This window comes from Salvia miltiorrhiza, chromosome 8 (genome assembly GCF_028751815.1).
Source record: "Salvia miltiorrhiza cultivar Shanhuang (shh) chromosome 8, IMPLAD_Smil_shh, whole genome shotgun sequence".
NCBI lineage: Eukaryota > Viridiplantae > Streptophyta > Magnoliopsida > Lamiales > Lamiaceae > Salvia > Salvia miltiorrhiza.
Genome location: NC_080394.1, coordinates 4752431 through 4770131, shown reverse-complemented (window position 1 = coordinate 4770131; position 17701 = coordinate 4752431). Strand labels below are relative to the sequence as shown.

Genomic DNA, 17701 nt, shown 5'->3' with positions numbered 1-17701 from the left:
AAAACGAATAATGTGATGGTTCAAAAAAATTAAATGACATATTTTTATGTGAAAAAAAAAATAAGTAGGACTTTTTTTTCATAAAGAGAGATAATATAATACTAATAACTCTTTTATTACCAGACAAAAAAAGAAGGATTTTTTCATGAATAGAGAGAATATAATACTAATAACTCTTTTATTACTAATTTTATAAAAATAATATAATTAGTCGGTGATATAATAGTCATAAAGGAATTATGCTTTTTTATATATATAAAGAAAGGGTTAGACATACAAATACAACAACTTTGAACCAAACTTTAAAAAGTGTTAAAAAAATTAATTTATTGATTTTAGTAATTTTAACATGAATTCTATCTTCTGTCAAATTAAAGCTTACTTAGCATGCCGAAATATTAATATGGACAAATCGAATTGTAGTAATTTTAACACGAATTTGAATTGCCGAATTATATTAAATTAGACATTTATTTTGGTTCGTCTCGAATTATATCTATGAAAGTAAATAGAATTCATGTTAAAATTACTACAATCAATAAGTTGGTGTATTTTTTTACACTTTTTAAAATTAATGTTAAAAATCAGAATGAATTCAAAATTGATGTATTTATGCTCCAATAACCCATAAAGAAATTATGCTTTTTAAGTGAATTAAATATTTAATTAAATCAACATCAAATGTAGTTTTTTTTTTAAACCGAATTTATGGCCAATCATATTATGATCTAATAGATCACACTAAGTACTCATTTGGTTCAAGTAGAGAAATGAAAATGGAATGAAATCAAATAAATGAGTGGAATGATAACAATAATCATTACTTATATAGTTATATTATATTGAGTGTTTTGTTTAACAATAGAAATGAATCATTAGTAAGGGATTCTATTTTTTTTGTTTCCCCTCTATTTTGAGGGGTAACAAATTGGGTGATTAAGTTACTCTTAAATAAGGGTAATGGTTAACTCATTATCTAAACCAAGTAATAAGTACTGGATTAAATTTACTGCATAAATAATTAAATATGAAGAAAACAATATTTAAAAAGATGATTGTGAAAAGTGAAAATATGAAATATCTGGCTCCTTTTATAGAGTACTAAAACTTTTTAATAATACTAACTACTAAATGGGCTTTGCATTAAAAAATTAAGACAAGTAGTCAAAATAAATTGAGGGAATCGATTTAAATTTTCAAAAGCATGGAAAGTCAGTACTTTAGAACCGGGAAAAGCTAGATTTTCACCTGCTACCGACTACTAGGGGTTTCAGTAATTTTTTTTAATAGGTTATATCGATCTTTTATTAGATTTCATCAATTGAAAATCTAAATAAAGATATATACATTGTTTTTTTAATGAAATTTCACAAACTTAAAATTTAAATAAAATTATATAATTTATACAATTTGTTTTAAAATATTAGTCTGGGATTTTTAAGATAAAAATGACTAATTAGCGGATATTTATACTAATTACAGCTAATGTTTACTCTGCGAACTTTGGATTTCATTGAGATAAATAAACAACCATTATTATAAAAACTTATTTATGAATTCGGGAAGTCGACGGATATTACTATGCAGGTTTGAGATGAGATTGGGTAGTTAGCGGTATTTATACTAAACTGCTTGCTTTGTAATGTTCGAGTTTTATTGAAATATATAATCAATTATTTATAATAACTTATATTTAATTAACGAGTAAATATCACTTTAAACTCAAAACTATTTTTTACATTATCAATGATTCAATCATGTATCTTGAACTATCAAAAATATTTTATTAGCAACCCGTACTTCGCAATTGAGAGTCTTATTTTTTGACTTGGGGAAGAGAAGTGGTGAGATTTGAACCATAGATATCACTGTTCACACTCACATACAAGAGTTCGCACCAAGTCCAAAGAATCTCAGTAATTCATAATTGAAAGCCTTCTTAATTGCGAATTATTGATTTTTGGCTATATATCACAACTAAGAGCCTTCTTAATTGTGAATTATTTATTTTTTTTGTTCTATAATTAACAATTTCGAACACATTCACTTGTAGTGATTTTTTGTTATACTCACAAGTCACAACTGAGAGTCTTCTTAGTCGTGAATTAGTGATTTTTTTTGCATAACTCACAACCTATGTTACATAGGTACGGGGGTGCGGATGCGGGGGCGATACGATACGAGTACGGGGATACGGATTTTTAAAAATTATACGGTGCGATTCAGCAAGGATACATCTAATTATTAAAATTTTATGATATATAATGCTTATAAAATATATACAATTTAAATTTTCTTAAATTAATTATATGTAATTTACATTTTATTTTACCCAAAAGTTAAGCATTTTCAATTATATAAGTTAATTGAGCAACAATATAACGATTCAAATATTATTAGTCCAATATATAAGTCATAACTGAAAATAAAATTATCAAAATAACCTTGTGTAGGCCTTTCGTGCACGAGATATGTGAATTTCGCCTATAGAATTTGCGAGTCCGGTTTATTTTTATAAATTGTTTTAAAAGATACGCCACGTGGCGAATCGGGTGCGAATCCGACGAGAATCCGAGAGAATCGCACCCTAAAAGAATCCGATTCGCCGTACATTCTAATTTTTGAAGAATTCGTGCATCATAGCTCACAACTCATAATATTCTCAACTGTGAACTAGTGAACACATCAAATTGTAACGAGCGCAACGCCACGTGAAGGAGTCGCACCCTTCGATCCTCACCAAGCACCGGCCGAGTTCCCGCCCAATCCATTCCTTGCTCGGCGGTCGTCGTCTCCGCCCATTCCCCTCCAGTTGTGCGGCTTCCACCTCGGACTTGAATGGTGCGGCTACTCCATTCAAGTCCGAGGTGACACCGGTGATTTTCAATTCAACCATTGTAGAGAATAACATCGTTCCATCGATTATCTCAATTTCCTCGAGCAGACCAGAAATTATCACGATTCCGAGCAATCACTGCCGTCTTCACCGTACCTGACTCCAACTTCTTCAACAGGCGAGTCCTAGAATCACAATAATAGCGCCGATGGAACAAAATCCAGGGTGTGGCGAAGCATCGATGAGTGGTGGCATTACGACGCTGTTGAGAAGCAGCGCATTGAGAACAAACACGACTCGCCTCACCGGCCATTAATGGTAGCTCATGACTCCACAAAGTATGTATATATGGACCATGGTGCCCTCCAAATCTGGGAGTGTTTAGACTGACTTTCTAGGGTCAGTTTAATTACCTGTCTACATTATACAAAGTATAGATAGCAGAATGCTAGCAGAGATTGTTTAGAAGGCTGAAATTTTCCCAGACATATAGGGCAAATCAGCAGCATATGCAATTTAAAAACAGATAAATGTTGCTTTCAAGTTAGGAGAAAAACATTATTTGCAAATCATTGTTGTTTCTCCTAACTCTCAAGAATTAAGCATTGATTTTTGATGAATTTCAAACGTTTCTGAAGATTGTGACCCTAAGAGAAACAAGGTAATGATTTTTAAGGAAAGCAAATGCATCATGTTTCCTAATTGACTAGTGAGACAAAGTTCCAGTCCAGTTGATAAACACGAAAAGCATCAATTGAAGAACAAAGCAGTTTCATGCCATATGATTTCCAAGAGTAACCACATTGATGGCGCTTAGAATTATGATTTCAGTTCTCCCATATGGCTCATGAAAGCTTCTTGGAATCACTCAGACATATGCTCAACGAAGCTTGTATAAATGACATGTTTAAAGCACAATAAGATCTCATAATGATAATTCAATATGCCATCTAACTAACCACTGGATATGAGAATTCCATGAGATATTCATTTCAGATGAATGAACTGCAAACAGCTTGTACGAGGTCAATCATCAAGGAGAATCAAAGCTACGTTACATGAGGGGAGAGATGGTATACCTGAGAAAAATATTCTAAGGTGGATTCCAAGAAATGTTGCTGCAAAGCATAAGAACTGAATCTTAACTGAGCAGTGCCGCAATCGAGACAAGGATCAAATGCATACTGAGGACTATGACATATTATAACTTGAGGTAGTATCTAAGCATCACAGATGCACCCATGATTCAATGATGTCGGATCACACCACAGAAAATAAGGGATGCACGACAACCTATGTGCTCCAAGCAACTGCAGTTTAAGAACATGAGCCTTTTGTATATGCTCACAACAGGACCACTTTTCCTCGATGTAATGTTTAATATTTCGTAACCATACACTTCAGCAAATTTCCCTATTACCAGGAAACCATTAAGAACAAGTTGCATATACAATCCAGAACACTAGAAGGACTCCCCATACCTTCTCTCAATAACCACCACCACGGTGCAACTATTGTGCGATTCATGTATCATAAAGCAAATTCTATATGTATGTCCCATATGGTTGTATCTGCAAAATTATCTAAAAGACAACTAGCATAAGTTTCCATAATTGTAAAATTATTCCTCCACCCAGCTTCCCACAAACCCCATTTACTCCATGGAAAAAGGAGATTCCCATTATACTTTACTTTGACACTGATTAGCAAACAATCCAGATAGTAAGGGAGGCCACTTTATTTGATAAGAAACAATGTTAAATTACAAGTCCCTTAAATTCTGAATAATTTACATCCAATCAACCCATTTCTCAGGGATTCCATTCATGTTAACCTCATTCACCTAAAGAGAGAAACAACAATTCACAAATTCTTAAGAATCTTAGCTGTATGTTTAGTATAAGTATGTATAGAAAATTTGGTGTTTTGGCAAATTTCATCTTGGTATTGCTACCTCCGTTCAAAAGCATATTAATGATGTAAAAGGAAGTAGAAATTTGTAAAAAGTCCAAGAACTATCATGAAGTTAAATGCTAGGAGATAAAATTTACAAACTTCCCTAAAATGAAAATTCGACCCGAAGTAAAGCATTACGAATTCTGTTTTAGGCTACTTCAACTTTCTTTTTCTACTATCCCCAAGTTCACAGTAGCACCTTTTCTCATCCAACAAGCTCAATAGAAGAATTTGCATGGATTAAGCACAAAGAACATATAAAAAAACTGCATTTCCTTTAAGCAATAATGCAATATCCTACTTCACTTTAGAGGGCTTCTCGATCGCTGCCAATCATCAATTTATTTGAACTACTAATGCTTTCTTTCTTCTTCTACTTTTTATTTTATGTAATTTATAAGAACTAAGACACTTGCGAAAGATGGGTCCCATTGCCAAAAGTATTCACGATGTTCACTTGCTATTCAATGGCCTGCCCTAAGTCCCCTTCATGACTTCATCACAGGGTATGAATGATTATGTTGCCGAATTAATGGTCGTTTTTAGACTAATGACTGCTCCAAAACATCTTACTCATCCGAAATAAACAAGAATTCATCATCAATAAAAACACAAAGAAACCAATAGAAAAACAAAACTCAATCTATAAGCCAACATAAAATATAATCAAATTTATAGCTATAACTTCCCACGTTTTATGTACAAAACATCCCTACATATGCAGACAAACACATTATTCATAATTTCATATTCTAAACCAAATCACAAACAAAAGAATTCCCTACAGATACACCAAAAAGGGGTAGAAATCAATCTAGAAATCCAGTCTTTCGCCAAATGGCGTTGCGCACCTGCCTGAGATCCCTGCCTTTAAGCGTCCGGCCAGCCCCCTCCAGCACCGAGTTCGCCAGCATCGGCGAATTCCGCGCCGCCACCACCTCGTGCGGCGGCAGCATCACTCCATTGCTCCTCGCCGCCTCCTCCCCCTCCTCCTCCTCCTCCGACAGCACTTCCTCCAAATCCCGCGCCCTCCTCCTCATCGCCGCGGGTATCACCGGCACATTCACCGGCGCGGACTGATGCCGGAGCCGCATTCTCTCCACCGGCGGCGGAGGCGGCGGCTTCCTCGGGATCATCATCCGCGACGAGGAAGACGCGGCGGGGGAGGTCGACGACGACGACGACGAGAGGGAGACGGGGGCGGATGCCTTGTGGTTGAACACGGGCCGGTTATCGGATCCGGATCGGGTCTTGAGGTTATCGTTCAGCGCGGCTAGGATGCCGTACTGATTTCGCGTGTGGTTGTGGACGCCCCGCGTCCGGTTAGGGCTGCTGCCCGAGTGTGTGGGGGACGGGGGAGAGCTGCCCGACGGGGTGTTGAAGATGTCCTGTTCGGAGAGCTCCAGCGCCGGCGCGCCCGGCTGGTGACTGAATACTCCTAGAAGTCGATCGGAAGGCGGAGCGTTGCGGTGCTGCCGCGAGCGGCCGCCGCCGCCAAGTTCTTCCATTGGAGTGTGTGTGTGTGTGTGTGTGTGGAGAGTGAGAAAGAGAAGACGTCAGGTGTGTGATGTGTGTGCAATATATGTATACCTTTTGGTATAAATATACGAAAATAAATACTCCCATTTGGGAGCAATCACGTGCGACGCATAACCCAATATACTTGTACGAATATGCCTATCTTAGGTAATTTGATTCAATTTTATGAATTTATAGGTACTAAGTAGTATAATTTTCAAATTACTATAACTATATGTATTATTATATGTGTATGTTTGGTTTAATTATAGAATGATTAATGTATATGGATAAACATAAGGAGGAAAAATGTAAAAATTATGTAATTCTATATACAAATAAGCAATATTCAAAAAATAGAATAGAAGGTCTCAATGTACATCCAAGCAGTGCGAAATTTTATATGTAAACACTAAGGTTCAGGGGTGAAATTCCACCGCTTCGAGTTCCCCTCCTTCAAATTAAAATAGAAGAATAGAAAATAACAAATGCACGTATAAATTGATTATTCATTAATTATATAGGAAGCATTTTAGAATGATTTGAAGAGGAGTGCAAAGGAGAACTTCGTGAATTGCATTGGCACCACTCTTACTCACCCCAAAAATCAATTCAAACTATTTGATTGAGAGAGCAAGTAGAAATGTAAAAGAGAGAAAATATTAATATTGAGAATTTAAATAAATAATTAAAAAAAAATCGATTTTGGCGAGTACAGAATAGTGAGAGGCAGGGGATAATTGAGATGGGGTGGGCGACAAGGACGTTAAGCTGTTACTCCCTCCGTCCACCAAAAATATGCCACAATTTCCTTTTTCGTCCGTCCACAAAAAATATGCCACTTCCATTTTTAGTAGTAGGGTCCACACAACTCCACTCACATTTAAAGTGGGACCCTTACTCCACTACCAACTTTACTCACATTTTCTTAAAACCCGTGCCGAAAGCAAAGTGGCATGTTTTTCGTGGACGGAGGGAGTATTTGTTTGACATTTTCCTTTGTGGAACCGATAGCGACACAGAGATATATGACATGTGTATACATATGTTTTTATTCTCATTTTTCTTTTGAATTTTAAAAATTGGATGTATGCACATGTTCTTTCACTGTTTTACTTTTATAGGGACCATCCCCATTAATTTATACACTACAATTTTAGTGTAAACTTTATAGTAAAATATGTTGTACCAACCATCAACTTTACATTGCAATTAAATAGACTTTTATATTTTTATGTATACTTCAAAATTATAGTACTCCCTCCGTCCACGAAATGAGTACCCATATTTCCTTTTTCGTCCGTCCACGAAATGAGTACCCATTTCCCTTTTTGGCAAGTGTACCCCACATATCTTTTTAATTAATACACTCAAAAAGTGGGACCCTTAAACTATTCACACTACACTCCATACATTTCTTAAAACCCGTGCCGTCCACAAATGGGTACTCATTTCGTGGACGGAGGGAGTATTAAATATTACTCATTTCGTGCTACGGGAATGTACATTATTTTTAAAGGTATCAGTTTTAATAAATGTTACGTGAGTATTATGAGTGGAGGAGCCCTTCTTTTTTGTAGTGTGCTAGTGAAATAAAAAATAATGAGTTTGTGGTGAAACATGTGTGGTAAAGTTGTGAATAAATTAATAAAATGAAAGTAAAAAAATAAGATATTGTAATAGTAATTGTAGCATCCAAAACTATAAAATGAACACTCGATCTTGTGAAATATACTAAAATGACAAAAAAATGTACTCCCTCCGTCCTACAAGAATGTGCATCACTTTTGGTGGCACGAGTTTTAACAAAATGTTAAATGAATGTGTTGGGAGTTGAAAAAATGATTCAATTTAGTATAGAATAAGAGTAAGAAATAAATAGTTAGTGTTGAGATAGTGTCCAAAAATAACAAATACACACTCTTATGGAACGTTACAAACTAAAAAGAAAGGCACACTCTTGTGGGATGGAAGGAGTATATTTTTGTAGGACATGGAGAGTATTTTCCACTACAAGAAACAGCGACTCCAACGACCGAAATTAACGACCGAAATTTTCGGTCGTTAAAAAGGCGGCCGTAACGACCGAAATTTTAATATTAACGACCGTTTTGTTTAATATTTTAAATCTTATTTTTTTTTATTTCCTACGACCGAACGAAACGGTCGTTAACTTATAACGACCGTAACTACGACCGTTTTTACGGTCGTTGGTTTTTTTTTTGAATTTTGATATATTTTTAATGTAACGACCGTTTCTAACGGTCGTTGTATTTTAATTTATTTAAATTTGAGTTCTGATATTTTTAAGTTTTCGGAAATATTTAACGACCGTTTTTTAACGGTCGTTGTATTTTAATTTATTTAAATATATTTAATATTAACGACCGAAATAATTATTTATAACGACCGTGTTTCGGTCGTTGTATACCGAAAATTATTAATATTTTAATTAAAATTAGCAACGACCGAAAAACGGTCGTTAAATTGAAATTCGGTCGTTGAATTCGCGGACTTAACTTAGGTTTTCTAATTTTTCCCCCATTTTCTTCTCCACCCTTTCCTCCTCCGATTCTCCACCTCCTTCCGCCGATTTCGCCGTTCCCGACACCGCCGCCTCCGTCCATCGAACGGCCACCTCCACCGGACGCCGCCGCTGCTGCTCCTCTCCGTCCGACGCGACCGCTGCTGCTTCTCTTCGTCCGACGCGACGCGACCGCTGCTGCTCCTCTCCGTCCGACGCGCCGCCGCCGCCGCTCTCCGTCCGACGCCGCTGCTCTCCGTCGACGTGATACTCTACGGTAAGTTAATTAATTATTCATCCTAACCCTAATTAATTATTTTTTATAGATTTCATCAATTATTAACCCTAACTCTAATTCCCAGCCCCCTGCCCTCGCCGGACCGCCCCTGCCCTCGCCGGAAAGCTCCTGCCGTTGCCGGAATAAGAGATTGTAGGTTAGTTCGTGTAACTTATATAATGTAGGCTATTAATTTGAATTTAGGTTAATATTGATATGTTAGTATATATGTGAATTAATGTGAAATTTACATAGAACTTAGTATAAATTATATGTGAATTAATGTAGGCTATGTTTCAAATTTATGTTAATTATATTAGTATGAATTAATGTGAAATTTGGTTGTTGTGTTGTATAGTATATGTGAATTAATGTGAATTTAGTTTGAATGTAATGTGAAATTATATGTTAATTATATATATGTTCATTTGTATTTGATTTGTTTAAAGAACAAGAACTTAGTAAGATAATTTATTTTATAAGATTTATTTAAAGAACTTAGTTAGGTTTATTTGTAAATATTAGATTTATTTAAATAACTTAGTTAGGTTTATATATATTAGATTTAGTTAAAGAACTTAGTTAGGTTAATCTCTATTTAAAGAACTTAGTTAGGTTCATTTCTATTTAAAGAACTTAGTTAGGTTCATTTCTATTTAAAGAACTTAGGAAGCTTAATTTCTATTTAAAGAACTTATAATGTTTAAATTTATTTAATTCGCTTTATCGCCGGTGGGGGAGAGGCGAAATATATGATTTAGCATGATTAATTGCGTTGAGCATGTTTTAATTATAATTAAGCATGATAGTTTCGCCGGTGGGGGAGAGGCGATTAAGTATGATTGTGATTAATTGGAGTTTGGGCCGCCGGTGGGGGAGAGGCGGAGGCGGTAGCAATGACTACCGCCTTGGTTTTGTTGTTGTGTTGAAATTTCAATCTTCAATCATCCTTCTTGAAATCCTAATCGTAATCTTCGGTCATCCTTCTATAATCCTAATCTCCGACCTTATTTGAGTTCTTAATTCCTAATCCAAATCTTAATCTCCTTTCTTAATCATACTCTTAATTTTAATTCCAAATACTAATCTTAATCTCCTTTCATAATCCTAATCTTAATCTTAATTCCTAATCCAAATATTAATCTCATTTCATAATCTTAATCTTAATTCCTAATCCTTATCTTAATCTTAATCTTAATTTCTAATCTTAATTTCCACTCTTATTCATCATCTTAATTTTATATCTAATGTGTGAACTAATTAAAACATTAATAATATATGAATGCAGGAAATATAAACATGAGTTTAGATAGAGGGTGGATGTATAGGCGATATGCTCAAGGTAGTCTAACAGGAGAGTTCATGGATGGATTGGAAGTATTTATCCATTATGCACTTTCTCGACCGGACTTAATGATTGGAAATAAGATCAAATGCCCATGCACGAAATGTAAGAACAAAAAATTTGATACTCCAATGACTGTTAGGGTTCACTTGGCAAAGAATGGTTTTATCCCTAGATACCATATATGGACGATGCATGGTGAAGCGTTAGTGCAAGTCCCTGATGTTGCTAGGCGTATTGTAATAATTTGGTGACTGGAGATTTCTACAGTGCAAAGAAATTGCTTCGTGGGATGGGTTTGCCAGTTGAGAAGATTGATTGTTGTCGTAATAATTGTATGCTTTTTTGGGGGGATGATGAAAGCTTGAACGAGTGTAAGTTTTGCGATGCAAACCGTTACAAAGAATCTTCTGGTCCCAGTGGTAGTCGTCAACGACGCCTAGTTGCAGTAAGTCAGATGCATTACTTTCCCATCACTCCAAGATTGCAAAGGTTATATGCATCTAAAGCAACAGCAGCTGATATGCGATGGCATGCTACATCAGTTAATGATGGTGTGATGAGACACCCTGCAGACTCACCTGCATGGAAACATTTTGACAACACATTTCCTGATTTTGCGGCTGAGGTTAGAAATGTGAGATTGGGGCTTTGTACTGACGGATTCTCGCCATTCAACAATTTTGGAAAGCAATATTCCTCATGGCCAATCCTACTTACTCCATACAATCTTCCTCCTTGGATGTGCATGAGAGAACAACACATATTTCTCACTGCTGTCGTCCCTGGGCCACACAATCCAAAGGATATGATTGATGTTTTTCTTCAACCGTTGATTGCTGAGTTATCTCATCTTTGGGAAGTGGGTGTCCAAGCGTATGACATATCATTGAAGAATAATTTCCAAATGCGTGCTGCACTTTTGTGGACAATTAGTGACTTTCCCGCTTATTCTATGCTTTCTGGTTGGACTACAGCTGGTAGATTGGCATGTCCACGTTGTTGTGATGATACAGATTCTTTTCGATTACCTTTGAGTGGTAAACAATCCTGGTTTGACTGTCATAGGAGGTTCTTACCCACTGATCATCCTTTTCGACGCAACAAATATGCGTTTATAAAAAATGCTCAAGTAAGAAAAGGTCCTCCACAAACAAAAAATGGGTACCAGTTGTTGGCTGAGATTGAGGGATTGGGGATTAAAAAAGTAACAGAATTGACAGTTGAAGAGACTCGATTACGGATATCTAAACGACAAAGAACTTATGAATCAGGTTGGAGGAAAAAAAGTATATTCTGGGATTTGCCATATTGGAGTTCGTTGCTTATACGTCATAATCTTGATGTTATGCATATAGAAAAGAACGTCTTTGAAAATTTGTTCAACACCATTATGAACACTAAAGGCAAAACAAAGGATACGGCCAAATCTCGCGAAGAATTGAATAGGTTTTGTCGCAGACCTGAGTTAGAAGCCAATGAACAAACAGGAAAGTACCCTAAAGCATGTTATATGCTTGATAATGATGAGAAAAGAATCTTACTTAAGTGGATTGAAGGGCTTAGATTTCCTGATGGCTATGTATCCTCGTTGGGTAGATGTGTCAACTTGAGTACACTTCAAATGTTTGGTATGAAGAGTCACGATTGTCACGTGATGATGCAACGAGTATTGCCGGTCGCACTAAAAGATCTTCTACCATTCAATGTGTGGAAAACAATTACAGATCTTTGTCTCTTTTTCAAAGATTTGACTTCACCAAACATTCAAGTTGACAATCTTCTTCAGATGCAAAAAAATATTCCTGTCATTCTCTGTAAGTTGGAAAGAATCTTCCCTCCTAGTTTCTTCGACTCTATGGAGCATCTTCCAATACACTTGGCCGATGAGGCTATGATGGCAGGCCCTGTACAGTATAGATGGATGTATCCATTTGAGAGGTACTTGGGAAAGTTGAAGAAAACAGTTAAAAACAAAGCCAAAGTTGAAGGATCAATTACAAATGCTTATCTTGTGGAAGAGGCTACAGCATTCTGTTGTTATTACTTTGAAGATCATGTTAAGACAAAGCAACGGAATGTACCTCGAAACTTTGAAGGTAGTGGTGTTGATGTGATCCCTGACATGTTGTCTGTCTTCAAGTATGTTGGGAGACCATTTGGAAAGATGACAACTAGATTTCTAGAACCTAAAGAGCACGCCGCCGCCCATTTGTACGTGCTAAACAATTGCACAGAAGTTACAGAAACCTACACAGGGTATGTACAAAGCATATGTTATTAAATTTATTAATCTACACATAGGTTGTTTAATAAATATGATATATATTAATCAATAGGTTGTTTGAGGATGAAATGCGGGCCAAATTTCGTGATATTTCATCCAATGAACTTCAACAGAAACTTGAGAAAGAATTTCCCACATGGTTCAAAGCATATGTAAGTTCTTTCATCCAATGAACTTCAACTCAACGTATTATGTCAAAGTATACTACAATTGTTTGTAACTAATCAGTTTCTTTCATTGAATAGGCTTCAAATCCAACAAATGGGCTAGTCAATTCATTTTTGCATCATTTGTCATTGGGACCTCTGCACAGAGTTACTACATACCAAGGATTCTTTGTCAACGGATTCAAATTTCATACGGTTTCTTATGGCTCGAAGAAATCAACTGATAATAGTGGATTGTGCGTTAAGGGTTCAGTGTTGAACGGTGTCCAGTTAGATTTCTATGGTCGTTTGTTAGAGGTTGTTGTCCTAGAGTATCCTGGGCTACCAATAAAAACAACCACATTATTCAAATGTGAGTGGTTTGACCCTCAAACTCCAACTGGAACCGACATTGATCGTGACTTCAATCTGGTTTCGGTGCACAAGAATCGTCGTTATTCCAAATACGAACCATTTATCCTCGCCAATCAAGCTGCACAAGTTTATTATTGCTTGTATCCAAGTAAAAATAACAACAGAAGCAATTGGTTGGCCGCTTGTAAAGTGAAAGCAAGGCCAGTTGTTGAAGTTTCCACAACTGAACTTCCAACAACGTCTTTGCCTTTTCAAGAGGAAGTCGTAGGCAGAATATCTCTTACGAATATAGATGACATTTCAACAATGGTTCATCCACATGGAGGCGAGGTGGACATAGATCATGATGATGATGATGATGAAGATGATGAAGACCTTATTTTACAATCCCCCGAGTCTTCTAACACTGAATCAGATTGAGTAATTAATGACTTCAAATAAAACATATTTGAACATTTTATATATTTAATGTGTTAAATAATAAACTAATGTACTAATTACTTCAAATTTGGATATAGATGGATGCTTCTACTCAATCCGGGTCTAATCCATCCGGTTCTACTCCATCTGGTTCGGGTCCATCCGGTTCTACTCCATCTGGTTCGGGTCCATCCGGTTCTGGTCCTATTTTCGATAATAGGCCGCCAGTGGATGAAAACCCTAATGTGGAGGAGGAACGTGTTGCTAGTGATGGGCGGACATGGGTTTATTTCACTCGTAGGTACGTTTCACAATGTATCAGTTAACTTCAAATTGTTTTGTACATTAATTCTAAATTTAATTTCAACACTTTAAGTATTCTGAGGCCGACTGGAGCTATTCGGGCTAGGGCGACTGATAGCTTTCAAGGTATGCCACATGAAAGTGGCACCAATTGGAAGAATTTGACTGAGGGGATGAGGGATTTTTATTTTGATGAGTTTGAGGTACGATCATCTCATATACAATTTTTATATTCTAAACAAACAATCACAATACTAATTTTTTTCTTATTTGCAATATCTTTAAATAGAAAGCATTTTGTTGGGATAAAACGCAACATACCAGGCATGTTATTAAGAAAGCGTGGGTTAAGTCAGCTCGAGTGGCGTACAAGGATTACATCAGCAATTGCAAGAAGGTCCTGTTGATACATAAGAAGAAGATTGAATATCTTCAGCCTAACATTGAGGCAGCTTGGAGGGCTTATTGGGCTTTGCCTGCTACTCAGGCAAGGTCTGCTCAGGCGTCCAGGAATCGCCGCTCAGAGCCAGGCGGTCCGGGTACAGGGATGGCTATCCATCATGGAGGGTCGCGCAGTGCTTTATATCATGCTGAGCATCTGGTAACTTTACAACGTTTTATTTAAAATTTTTATGCATTACTAAATTGTTACTTATATTTTTAATGTGTTTTGTCAGGCTCGGGAGAGCAATATTTCTTTTGACGAGGCTACTTGGGCGACTTTTCGACGGATGCATTATAAGAATGGACAGTATACCGCTGGACGACCTGCGCAGCACGGGGTATGACGTTAATTTAGTATGTTTAAATTCCTTTGTTCGAATAAATTATTTTACAACTATTCTAACTATTTTTGTATTGTAGTTGGAGGTCGAGAGGCGATTGGCAGAGCTTCGCCAAACACAGGAAGACGTCACGCCCGTAGATGTAGAGCGCATCTTCCGAGAGGTCGTCGCTCCTGATTCGAGGGGGCGCATCATGGGATTAGGCATGATGATGTCTAGGGCGATTACTGAGAGCGGCGATTCGTCGAGCACGCACTCCACTAGCACCTCCCAGTTTCCTTTCCCTGTTGCCTCGAGAGATGAGCTCATTACATTGAGGGAGGAGCTGAGCTCCACACAGAGGGAGCTAGAGGTCAGGAGAGCGAGCGAGGAGGCTCAGAGCAAGGCTATACAGGAGATGCAAGCCCAGATCGCCCTCCTCATGCGAGGATATCATGCACAGTCCCCCTCCGACGCCTCTGATGGGACCCACCCGGACCTCTGATTATATTATTTACTATCGTTTGTTTGATACTATACTTTGAATACTGAATTTCTAAACTTGTTGACATATTTTATGATTTGCTACTTTGTTATATTTGATGTCTTTCTACTTTGCTCATCTTCATGATTTTGAATAATTTATAGATTGCTATATAATTGAAAACAGGAATACAAAACAAAAAAACAAAAAAACAAAAAAACGACCGAAATTTTAAAAAAAAACGGTCGTTAAGAAATGACGGAAAAAACAGGAAATATAACGACCGAAATTTCGGTCTTTAAACAACGACCGAGTTAAAAACGGTCGTTAATTCTTTCGGAAGAACAACGACCGTTTTAATAACGGTCGTTGTTTAACGACCGAAAATCAGGGCTTAGCGACCGTAATTCGGTCGTTGATCAACGACCGTTTTAAAACGGTCGTTGATCTTTTGAGATCACCAACGACCGTTTTAAAACGGTCGTTGATCAACGACCGAATTTCGGTCGCTAATCCCTGATTTTCTTCGTCCCTGGGAGCTTGGCTACGGTTTTAAAGACCGAATAAACGGTCGTTATAATTAAATTTCGGTCGTTGAATTTCAACGACCGAAAAAAAACGGTCGTTGAAGAGCACACGACGAACAAAATGGCGACCACAGTTTTCGGTCGTTGTTTCGGTCGTTAGGTCTGTAACGACCGTTTTTTCGAGTTTAACAACCGAAAATTCGGTCGTTAGAGCCGCGTTTTCTTGTAGTGTTCTAACTATTGTTTATCACATATGTTTACAATGTATATACATATATCTATCGAAAACTCGATCGATTAAAAAGTGAACATAAATAAATTGGAGACTATTTATTTGTCTCAAACTAAGTTAAAAAATTATTTTACTACTCATTCTCATATCAATAACATATTAATACCCACCAATTAACCAAATTAAAGGCTCATATATATTTAGAGATTTTTTTCCATAATAGATAGTCATAGAAAATAAACTATTAATTTTAAAAAATAAATGACTATTTGAATTTTCATTTTGTAAACAAACTTTACTTTTTTATTAAAATTATTAAAAAAAAATCTCTCATTTTTCATACTCACTAATTTTTTCATCATGATAACATGACATACATATATTCATTTGACATAAATATGCTCGTGTGACATAAATATAATCAGCATTCTCATGTATAGTTGGATCTTGATCAATTATGTTGAATGGAATTCTTCATCTCAATCATTCAAGATTCTAAAATTTCCAATCGTTTTCTTTGTTCATTTGATATGATATAAGTAATCTTTCTTGTTTCAATGGACACAAGTCAAAAGCAGCTGTTATTCCATCAAAAAAGCTTAACACCTTCCCTAATTGAACACCACACTCGGTTTACATATTAGGTTTAAACAAAAAATATTTCAAACGAAATATCGAAAAAAATCTCTTAATTAATTTCTCCGTCTCTATCCCTTCAACCCTGCCTTGATTTTCTGAATGGTGGCGACATCGGTCTTGAAAGAGAGAGCGAGAACAGTGTCATCAACGGTGGAGTTGAAGAGCGCGTTGGGCAGCGAAACAGTGCCGGCGGCGGCGCTCCCAAAAGCCGACACGGCGAAGGCCGGAACTTGAGCGTCGGCGTTGTACTGGAAGTGCACCAAACCCTTGGGAAACACAAACATGTCCCCGGCCTGCAGCGTCTGCGTGTAGAGCTTGTTGGCGGAGTCGACGAAGCCCACCTCCAGCTCCCCCTGCGTCAGGAAGAGGAGCTCCGCCGCGCGCGGGTGCGTGTGGACCGGGTTCGCCGACGCCGGAGGGTACAGCAGGGCCGCGTACGACACGCTCTGCCCGTTCAGGGCTGGGAACTGCTCCATCGTCGCCTTCACGACCTGGAATTTCGCCGGGACCGGCGCCGCCACCAGGGACCGGAACCCGCTGAATGTGAAGAAGGTGGCGTTGGGCGGCGGCGAGTTGGGCGGCGCGATGAAGTCTGTGAGGATGTCGGGATCGCCTCCGAGTACTGGTTTTGGAGATATGGAAAGGAGTAGTGTGGTGATGAGTAGAGTTGGGATGTGGGAATCCATTTTTGGCTGTGTTTGTGTGATTGTGATAGAGATCGAGATTGTTGAGGTATATATATAGTGTGGAATGGATTATGCATGCAAACTGAGGCGTGAGTTTTGCGAGAAGGAAGTTTTGTGTTTCTTGTTTCTTGAGATTGATTTCAACAACATAGGAATTTGTTTCTTTACTATTGGTTTGTTTGTTTGTTTTTAACTTGGTTCGACAGTTGTTGGCCTGCTGAAATCGTTACTTTTGAGTGATGAAAATGGTACCAAGGGAAGGGATTGATATTTGCCATTCTTTTATTTTATTCTTGAATACCTACAAATTAATCTAAGGAAAAAATTTGTTACAGCAAAAAAAGAAGAAAATATTCACTCACTCACATTCTAGCTTTTAGGG

General features: G+C 37.2%; 3 protein-coding genes across 5 annotated transcripts; 1 reads left to right on the top strand and 2 right to left on the bottom strand.

The window, feature by feature from the left end:
• Window positions 1-5436: 5436 nt before the first annotated feature.
• On the bottom strand, window positions 5437-6369 carry LOC131000216 (protein S40-7-like). Its single transcript, XM_057926007.1, has one exon. The coding sequence runs from the start codon at window positions 6298-6300 to the stop codon at window positions 5602-5604; it is 699 nt and encodes a 232-aa protein (XP_057781990.1). The 5' UTR covers window positions 6301-6369; the 3' UTR covers window positions 5437-5601.
• A 2641-nt stretch (window positions 6370-9010) lies between these two features.
• On the top strand, window positions 9011-15397 carry LOC131000215 (uncharacterized). Of its 3 annotated transcripts, XM_057926006.1 has the most exons (7): window positions 9011-9111; window positions 9197-9268; window positions 13783-13985; window positions 14061-14190; window positions 14277-14588; window positions 14665-14769; window positions 14852-15397. In XM_057926006.1, the coding sequence occupies exons 3-7, from the start codon at window positions 13783-13785 to the stop codon at window positions 15254-15256; spliced, it is 1155 nt and encodes a 384-aa protein (XP_057781989.1). In that variant the 5' UTR covers window positions 9011-9111; window positions 9197-9268; the 3' UTR covers window positions 15257-15397. The 3 variants fall into 3 exon arrangements, with proteins under 3 accessions (XP_057781989.1, XP_057781987.1, XP_057781988.1); XM_057926005.1 differs by lacking the exons at window positions 9011-9111; window positions 9197-9268 and adding an exon at window positions 13548-13684 and having other exon boundaries at window positions 14852-15396; XM_057926004.1 differs by lacking the exons at window positions 9011-9111; window positions 9197-9268; window positions 14061-14190; ... (1 more) ...; window positions 14665-14769; window positions 14852-15397 and adding exons at window positions 11846-12715; window positions 12796-12895; window positions 12989-13684 and having other exon boundaries at window positions 13783-13912.
• Window positions 15398-16560: 1163 nt separating this feature from the next.
• Window positions 16561-17319, bottom strand: LOC131000214 (germin-like protein 9-3). The gene has a single exon (XM_057926003.1). The coding sequence runs from the start codon at window positions 17317-17319 to the stop codon at window positions 16702-16704; it is 618 nt and encodes a 205-aa protein (XP_057781986.1). The 3' UTR covers window positions 16561-16701.
• Between the last annotated feature and the right edge of the window lie 382 nt (window positions 17320-17701).